Here is a 9,146-nt window from a genome sequence, read left to right on the forward strand (position 1 = left end):
CTGATTGTAAGACTGTCCAACGGGACGGGCCGTCCCGTCCCGTCCCGCGTCCCAACCCGGTCCCGCGTCCCGTCCCGGTCCCGTCCCGTCCCGGTCCCGTCCCGTCCCGCGTCCTGTCCTGTCCCGTCCCGCTTCAAGTTAAATGGGATGGGCCAATGTTAAACATGACACGGGATGGGACGAGACGGCCATTTCGTCCCGTCTCGTCCCGTCCCGTACCGCGTCCCGCCAGTTTTTTTTTTTAAAACTAGCCGTTGAGCAACGGCTTAAATGGCCAAAATAGCCGTTGCCAACAGTCCAAATAGCCCCTACACCACCCCCAAAACACCCCTACCCCCAAACTTTTAATATAACCCCTAAGTTTATTAAATTACACTTTGGCCCTATTTTCTGCTATAAATACCACCATCCATTCTTCTTCATTTTTTTCCCACAAAAAATCAATCTTCTCTCTCAAATCTCTTATATTCTAATATTCTATCTATATTCTATATTATTCTCTCAATTTTGTTACTATCAAGTATCAACTATCAAGTATCAAGTGATATCTTTCAAGTTTCAACTTTCAAGTATTTGGGCAAATTTTTTGGAGAAACTTTCAAGCTTCAAATTAATTCGTCAAGTATTTGGAGCAATATTTTGGGCAATTTCTTCAAGTTTCAATATTTAATCACGGTGCACTCGTCCCATCTCCTAATTTTAATATATAATTTTTGCGTATCATTTTAATGCTTAATTTTTGTGTTTACTTTACGTGTTATATTTTCGTATTTCATTTGTGTGTTTAATATGTGTGTTAGCTTTTTAATTTAATTTAATATTTAAATTATGGCACCTAAAAATGTATTTGGTATTTTTAAAAAAAGTAGTAAAAAAAAATAGTAAAGGTGAAAGTAATAGTAATCCTAATCCTAACCCTTCTCCTAGACCTAGAGTTAGAAAACATATTGATGAAATGACTCATGTTGATGAAACTTCATTATTCCAACCCCTCACATTTTATGATGTTCATGTCGGAGAACAATTAGATCATGAAACTTTACAAAGACAATTTGGTAATGATATTTTTTATAGGATGAAGAAAATGAGAATGAAGAAAATGAGGAAGAAGAATTAGATGAAACACCCACTAGTCCCGCAACACAAGTTCCAACTCAGAGTCTATCTCAGTCTGGAGCTTTACCCCCTGTACCCTCTGTAAGGAGTAAGCCTAAGGCTGAACGTCCCAAAACATCACTTGTATGAATTTTTTTTAAATAATGTAAAGTCAATCATCGTGCTATATGTGAAAAATGTAATCAACAATCTGCACACTCAACAAGTGGTGGGACGGGGGGTTTAACTAGACACTTAAGAAAGGATCACAAATCTTTATGGATACAAGCTAACATAGAAGCCGGAAAAATTATAAATTCTACCATCAGTTCTGGCACTCCTAGTGGATCTGGTTTTAATCAAATTCAACAACAACTTAACCCTGCTTCTGGTCATGTTTTACGCAAATATAACAAAGATAGAGATCGTGAGAACTTAGCAAAAATGGCGGTTGTCTGTGGCTTACCTTTTACTTTTCCTTCTCACCCTGTTTTTGTGCATTATATACAAGAAACTTATAACCCTGCTTTTCAAGGTTTTCCTAAGACCACGGTTAGAAATGATGTTTTTAAATTTCAAACCGAATATCTTCAGTATATTCGTTGTGTATTTTTTCACTTAGATTGTAAATTGTCTATCACATCTGATATAGGTCGTAGTCCTAATGATTGTAAAATGTCTATCACATCTAATTTTTTCACTTAGATGTGCATGCCATATTTTTAACTTGGTAGTAAAAGATGGTCTTAATTTATTTTCTGATGCTTGTAGTAAAATACAACATGCTTGTGGCTATATTTTTCGTGCTCATAAACAAAGTAGAATTCGTGAATTTGCTCAACAATGTGCTAGTGCTAGCCTTCCATTTAGAAAAGTTCCAAAAGATATTTGTACTAGGTGGAATTCTACTTATGAAATGCTTAAAGTTGCTTATGATTATCGGGTGCCTATCCAAAAGGTATTTAATATGCATAATGCTCACCCTGTTGATCAAATTGTTGATTCTGATTGGGATGCGATCAAAGAGCTTACTAAATTTTTAGAAAAAATTTATTATGCTACAAAACAATTTTCTGGTATATATTATCCTACTGTTACACAAATATTATGGTATATTTGTGGAATTTCTGTTGTATTTGGTAAGTATAAAACAAATCCAACTTATGCACCGGCCATTAAAGAAATGATTTTAAAATTTAAAAAAATATTTTTCCCTATTCCTGAAGTTTATTTAATTTTTACTCTACTTAACCCATCTTTAAAACTAAGAGGTGCAAAAGGACTTGTTCGTAAAATTTATGAGAATTTAGAAATTCAAGAAAATGAACAACCATCTCTCGAAAACTGCCAAGCTAGCATATATTCTTATGCTAGATCAATGTTTGATAAATATAAATCTATGGATACAACTGGTTGTGAAACTGCTCCTTCTACTTCTAAGTCTAGAGCAGAAGTTTTATGGGAAGATATGGATGATATAACAGGTTTTGATTCCTCTATTGATGATGAACTTGATTCTTATCTTAATCAAGGATTGGAAAATATTAAAGACGAAGAAGGCAAGGAACAACTTTTGTCATGGTGGAGGGAGCGTGGCAAGGCTTTTCCAACACTTTCAATTATGGCCCGAGATATCCTGGCTATTCAAGCATCATCAGTAGCATCGGAGAGTGCTTTTAGTGCGGCAAGATTTCAAATTGGAGATCATAGACATTCATTAGCGGAGGACAATCTAGAGATTTCCGTATTATTCAGAGATTGGATTAATTCAGAAAGAAGAAATCTTGGTTTTGAAAAATTAACCACTAGGGAAGAAGAAGAATACAATGAGATACTAACCACTGGGAGCGATGACGACATGGAGCTCATGGAACACCAATCAACATTGCCAATTCCAGCAGAATGTCCGAGAGATATTATTGATAAGTTACAAAGAAGCTATATAGGAGCTTACAAATATTAGTATGATAATTTGTAATTGACTACTAAAAGGCCTAGTTCAAACAGAACTCTTCCTAGAAGGTGGCTGCGTAGATTAAGTGCTCTTCAAAAGAATTATATTTGTATTTGAGATTTGAAAGTTCTATTAATAAAATAAAAGGCTCTAAGCATTGAATTTTATTTATGAATTGTTTTAGTTACTTAATAGTTAATACTTTGAAATTATATTAAATAAATTATAACTCTATTATAAATTTATAATTACTAGAATATTTCATTACAAGTCTTTTGTTTTAATATTTTATAATTCTTTACTTAGTTTTCTAATTTTCATTTTAACATAGTAACATTTAAGTTTATTAAATAATTAATCAAAAAGCTAGCCGTTGCAAACTTTAAAAACAAAGTAATTTTCAAAAAACTAGACGTTTTTTTTTTTAAAAAAATACACTTAAGGTCCACGAACCCGTCCCGTCCCATCCTGTCCCATCCCGTTTGTTAGCGGGACGGGATGAGACGAACGTTTCGTCCCGTTTGTCCTGTCCCGCCACCGTCCCGCTTAAATGTCGTCCCGTCCTGTCCCGTCCCGTTGGACAGCTATAGACTGTATATATATAGATAGATATAGATTTTTTTATTTTTATTTTTATTTTTTAATGGCAATCATTTTCTTACCAAAGTTGGAGATTACTTTCCTAAAATCTTTCTCGCAACTAAGGTCAGAACACTAATTATAATTTTCAAATCTTAGACCCTTAAAATTTGAATCGAACAGTGTCATTCATGCAAATAGATACAGTACTACGAGACAATATAGAAAAATTGTGGTGGAGAATACTTGAGCGGGATTCACAGAATCTAATTCCATTTCTCAAAATTGACTTTGAAAGAAAGTTTTAAGTGGACCTCAGGAATAGCAGCGTGCAATAAGTCCCCACTGGAGCATTAATCCATATACTTTTTCCAGTCTGTTCCAGTTTTGGCACTGAGTAATATTATTCAACACGCTCTGAGAATAAATGGTTAAAGCACCAGAGAACGAACACCCACAAAAAGCTTTTGGGTGGGCTGCTAGGGACACCTCCGGAATTCTGTCGCCGTTCGATTTCTCTCGGAGGTAGGTAGCGCTACTTTTTGTTTGATGTTTATTTAACGTCTGGTAAATTGTTGGGTGTATTAATATTAATGTATGTCTCTGAAATGGAAGGACTTAAAAATGCTTAACTGTAACTTTTCATGCTATATCCATTCTTTGATGATTGCCATTAATTTTGCTCTTCACATACCTATACGACGTATATATATTTCGGTACATAAGCATGCATGACTTGACTTTGATTTAGTGGTGAGAGCATGGTAATGTCTTAATTATGGGCACATCTCAAGTTACTCTGTTGGTGCGGAGTTCCAATCGTTTGTCCTTTATAGATTTCTCGGTTATCAAAACATAGTTTTTGTAAACATTTCCGAAGAATCGCCGTACATTTCCGTGTAATATTTCCTTGACGGCGCGGTTGATTATTCATGTGGCTTTTAATTGGTTGATAGGAGTCTCTATCCTTTCTTCAGGTTTCCTTTGTTCCTGATATCGTTTTGTAATTACTAAGCAGCAAAAGTAGAAACGGTGTACTTTGGGTTTTGCTGCATGATATCATACCCTTTAACACAACATATAAATAGTTCATTTTAATAGTTCTTTGAATTTGAATAATGAGTCTAAACCTACATCTTGTGCGTCTTATGCTGTATCTTTAGCAGGCTAAATAATTCCTCCTTGAACTTATAATGACCCTTGACATTATAATCTGTTGATATACATGTATATATGGACCATTGATGGAAGAAATACCAAAATTTTCGATTCCACCACCTGACGATTGGAAGAGGCTTATTGAAAGGTTCCAACATTAAGATTTTTTTTTCTCTAATAATTCCGAAGCCATTTTTTGTTTATAAGTGCCTAGAATACCTTTTTTGTTTCCGAAATATACTTGCGGATATAGAGACAAGATACACATCATATATAGTAGTATCAGCCACTTCTCCTTTTCTCATTCCTCTCTATTGGTGGTCCTGCTTCTTGTTTGTATAGTTGAAATGTAAATTTAGCTTCCATAATGTGGGAAGTTTAATGCTTATCTAGCTGACATTGCGAACTTATCCTTTTTGAATTGATGGCAGACAAAATGGTGATGATGATGTTACTGTCAGGATACTTTACTGTGGCGTATGTCACTCCGACTTGCATTGTTTGAAGAATGAGTGGGGATTCACAAAATACCCTATCGTCCCTGGGTAAGCTACTCAGTCTCCTTCTTCCCTAACACTTGATACTTTGATGTGACAAGACTATTTGCCCATCTTCACAATTAGCGTTTAGATACTTGGATGCAAATGTTGAGTACATATAAACTTATAATTAGACTATACTTAAGAAGTTTAGGTTTTTATAATACAGCAGAGGTGGGGGGAGAAGGATATCGAGAAGAAGATAAAACACTTAGTGTTAAGAAAAATGGACCTTCGACTCAACTCAATTCCAAAACGTTAGCTCATGGGTTGAGGATTGTCTAATAAGACTCATATTCTTATCTTATGTGTAACTCTAACAACCCTCCTCGCTTAAGACTGAATATTTGGAGCGTGGATGACATGAGATAACAAGTTAAGAGAAATGAAACCTTTATCTAACTTAATTCTGAAAGCTAACTCTTAAGGTGGGCATTTCTCTTTTCTTGGACAGAGTTGATTAAATGGTATAACTGGAGAAATAAAGTGAAGTACAGTTTCCAAAAAAGTCTACACTAATCTGTTCTAACTGCTAGAGACTTCATCAGTAGCAGTTCTCATAATTTGAGTTGAGAAAAACTGATTGAAGTTTTTGGAAATATTTCCTGCTTCATTAGATAAGGCAGATAACGAGCCATGAAAGCACGTCTTATGCAATAGTTCAATTGTTTACTTGTACTAATCAATAGAATTTTTTGGTACATTACTAATCAATACTAGAAATTATTAAGCATCGTCTGATCAAATCATTTACCATTCTCTTGAATGCATTTTAATTGGACCAAAAGATAAGTGAAAAACCTGAGCACATCGCTTAAGGAAGCTATCAATGGATTGACCGAGTTGCCAACAAGTCTAGAAAGTTCAAAGGAAATACCAGATTCATTATTTCTAGTCTCATGAATTACATCTTCCCGCGGTGCAAGGATTGTTCAGTTGATTTATCCTACTGGAATTTTAAACACAGAAGTTTAGTTGAGAAAGGAGAGATAAAGGACTGAAAGGAATCTTAGTTATATATAGGTTCTCTCGTCTCATGGAAAATTATTAAAGCTGGACTTTATCTAAATAGAGTATTACTTCTGAGAGTCAGTTAACTATTCCCTAAGAGAGCATGGATTTGAATGATGGTTTGTTCTTCTTGTAAAGTGAATATCCCTCTCTTGATATCAGGCCTTAGGTAACTATTCCACCTGAGCCTGCAACTCTTCCCACATCTTTGAAGTCCTGCAAAGAGATAAACATTTGTATTAAAGAATTTTTACACTATCAGTACAAGAAAGCTGAAGGTGGCAAGCAAGCGCCCTCACAAGCTTTGGTAGGTAATGCACGCCAGCTACCATGGTCTTTCATCCAGTGGTTTACTAGTTCTACGAAACACTTTGATGAAACTTCAAGCTTCATAGTAGGGTGGTCAACATGTCTTGGATTTTTTCATGAATTTGATAGTTTAATGTCAAAAGTTTGCTTATGTTTCAAGTTAAAGAGCTTACTTCTGTGCAGGCATGAAATTGTTGGTCTAGTGACTGCAGTTGGCACTAGTGTCCATAGATTCAAGGTTGGTGACCGAGTTGGAGTTGGAGTGATTGTAGGCTCCTGTCACACGTGTGATATCTGTGAACAGAGCTTGGAAAACTATTGTCCCAAAGTTATGTTCACCTACAACTCCACATACCATGACGGTACAAGGACATATGGTGGTTACTCCGATATGATAGTTGTTCATCAGCGCTTTGTTCTTCAATTTCCTGAAAACCTACCTTCTGATGCTGGAGCACCTTTATTATGTGCTGGAATCACTGTATACAGCCCAATGAAATACTATGGTATGACCGAGCCAGGCAAGCATTTGGGTGTTGCTGGATTAGGGGGGCTTGGTCATGTTGCTGTGAAGATTGGAAAGGCCTTTGGGTTAAAAGTTACTGTCATCAGCACTTCTCCTAAGAAGGAAGATGAGGCCATCAAGAAGCTTGGTGCGGATGCTTTCGTTTTAAGTAGTGATCCTACAAAAATGAAGGTAAGTGCAAAGTAATATATAAAAAAGAGAAGTTTAAAATCCAAAACAGGTGATGTTCTTAAGAAGATTAAGAAAGAAGTTAAGCATTGTGCATGTTAATTGACACCATTTAAGGCATTACAGGTTTCCTTTAAATTCTTAACACCACATTTTAATTGCAACAAGAACTTGGAAATACAGTTCTTGATGACTCAAATAGGAAAGATGCATTATTTAGACTGCAGCCCTCATGGTAAGGGTTGTTTTACAAATAACTATGAATGGACTCTTCAATATCCATGTCGCTCAATTACAATCTTGTTGGGAGTTCGGTAAGTAGTAAGGATTGTATATGGAGGAAATTTCAAACGTTAAAGCTAGTTTGCCTGTTACTGGTTTCTGTTTGTGTTGTAAGTTCGATTCTCATAATAAAACAGATGTGACATGGTAGTTACAACTACAAATCTTAATTCCAACTACAAGATCCCTGGTGTTGTTTAAGTTGAACTTTTCTTTTGTCGCCTAAATCCTTGTTCTTTTCAACAAATCACATGCATTTGAGTGCGGATAATTTTTTTGACTGGTTCAAGGAAAGTGATGTAGCCGCTGCCATGATCCTTTATAAAAATTATGATATAGCGGTTGTCTATGCAGGCTTTTGTAAATACTATGGATTACATTATTGACACCATTGGTGCGGTTCATCCATTGGCTCCGTTGCTCAGTTTGCTAAAGGTGGATGGTAAACTTGTCACTGTTGGGTTACCTGAAAAGCCACTGGAGCTTCCGATTTTCCCTTTAGTTTTGGGTAAGAGAGCATGCTTTAGAACATCAAAATGTTGCTTTTATTTTTAACCATTTTAACTGCAGGACCATATTTACAAATTTGATTATTAATAGGTAGGAAGCTAGTTGGGGGAAGTGACATTGGAGGCATGAAAGAGACGCAGGAAATGTTAGACTTTTGTGCAAAGCACAACATTACAGCAGATATCGAGCTGATCCGAGTGGAGCAAATCAATACGGCCATGGAACGACTTGCAAAATCTGACGTTAAATACCGGTTTGTGATTGACATTGCAAACTCTATATCATGCCCTGGTCGTTCAATGTAGTTGCTGTTTCTTCCTTCAATACCAGAAAAAAACTCATATTCGAAAAATTGAGCATGTATTTGTGATAAGTTGATATATGACTGATCAACTTGTGAGTTATGGAGTATTATTAAGACGAGAAATGTTTGAGCTTCTGTGTTTTTATCATTCATTGTCCATTAAGCTTTGTTCTTGTTAGAAATTGAGGTTTTGGTGATTAATAACTTGTAACAATAAAAGTGGTTGTTGCATATTAAAATGTAATGTCTCTTGCACAAATATTGGCGCTAATTCTCAGCAGGTTTAGGAGGATTCTCTTTCGCCCATGTTATTTCCTTATTTTGTGGACAGTGACATGGCAGCCTCCTAAATATGAGACAATCATGGCAGATCTCTCTTGCTGAAGATTAGGTCAAGGATTGCAACAACCCGATCAGTCATTTTAAGTTCTAGCATTTCGTAATGCGATTTGAGACTTCGAGTGGCTTCATATAGTGTATTAGAACTTGCGTGCATGGCTGGTTTTGATTTTTGGGTGGTTGGGGATGGATTTAATAGAAATTTTTTCAATATGGAAGCCTTAAGTTGAAAGAGTTGATCAAGATTTGACTTTTAAGTAAAAGACATTTGAATTGGATTTGATGATTATAATAGGTTCGTATGGTGACTTTAGACTTGGGCATGTGTTCGGATTTAAATTTGGATGTTCCTAGAGGGTTTTGGCTTTATTT

The 9,146-nt window shown here is 35.8% G+C and overlaps 1 protein-coding gene across 1 annotated transcript; it reads left to right on the plus strand.

Annotated features, from left to right (window-relative positions):
- The first annotated feature begins 3,936 nt into the window (after window positions 1–3,936).
- LOC107791967 (putative mannitol dehydrogenase) lies at window positions 3,937–8,580 on the plus strand. The gene is made up of 5 exons (XM_016614130.2): window positions 3,937–4,153; window positions 5,218–5,331; window positions 6,829–7,342; window positions 7,976–8,129; window positions 8,222–8,580. Exons 1-5 carry the CDS (start codon window positions 4,056–4,058, stop codon window positions 8,434–8,436), a joined length of 1,095 nt encoding a protein of 364 aa, XP_016469616.1. The 5' UTR covers window positions 3,937–4,055; the 3' UTR covers window positions 8,437–8,580.
- Window positions 8,581–9,146: the final 566 nt, after the last annotated feature.

The sequence above is a fragment of the Nicotiana tabacum genome, chromosome 11, assembly GCF_000715075.1.
Source record: "Nicotiana tabacum cultivar K326 chromosome 11, ASM71507v2, whole genome shotgun sequence".
Taxonomy (NCBI): Eukaryota; Viridiplantae; Streptophyta; class Magnoliopsida; order Solanales; family Solanaceae; genus Nicotiana; species Nicotiana tabacum.

Excerpts from the sequence above, each read along its gene's own strand:
- LOC107791967 (XM_016614130.2), top strand. The coding sequence starts at position 4,056 with ATGGTTAAAGCACCAGAGAACGAACACCCACAAAAAGCTTTTGGGTGG. Across the intron at positions 7,343-7,975 it reads GTGATCCTACAAAAATGAAG|GCTTTTGTAAATACTATGGA; the intron begins GTAAGTGCAAAG and ends TTGTCTATGCAG. Across the intron at positions 8,130-8,221 it reads GATTTTCCCTTTAGTTTTGG|GTAGGAAGCTAGTTGGGGGA; the intron begins GTAAGAGAGCAT and ends GATTATTAATAG.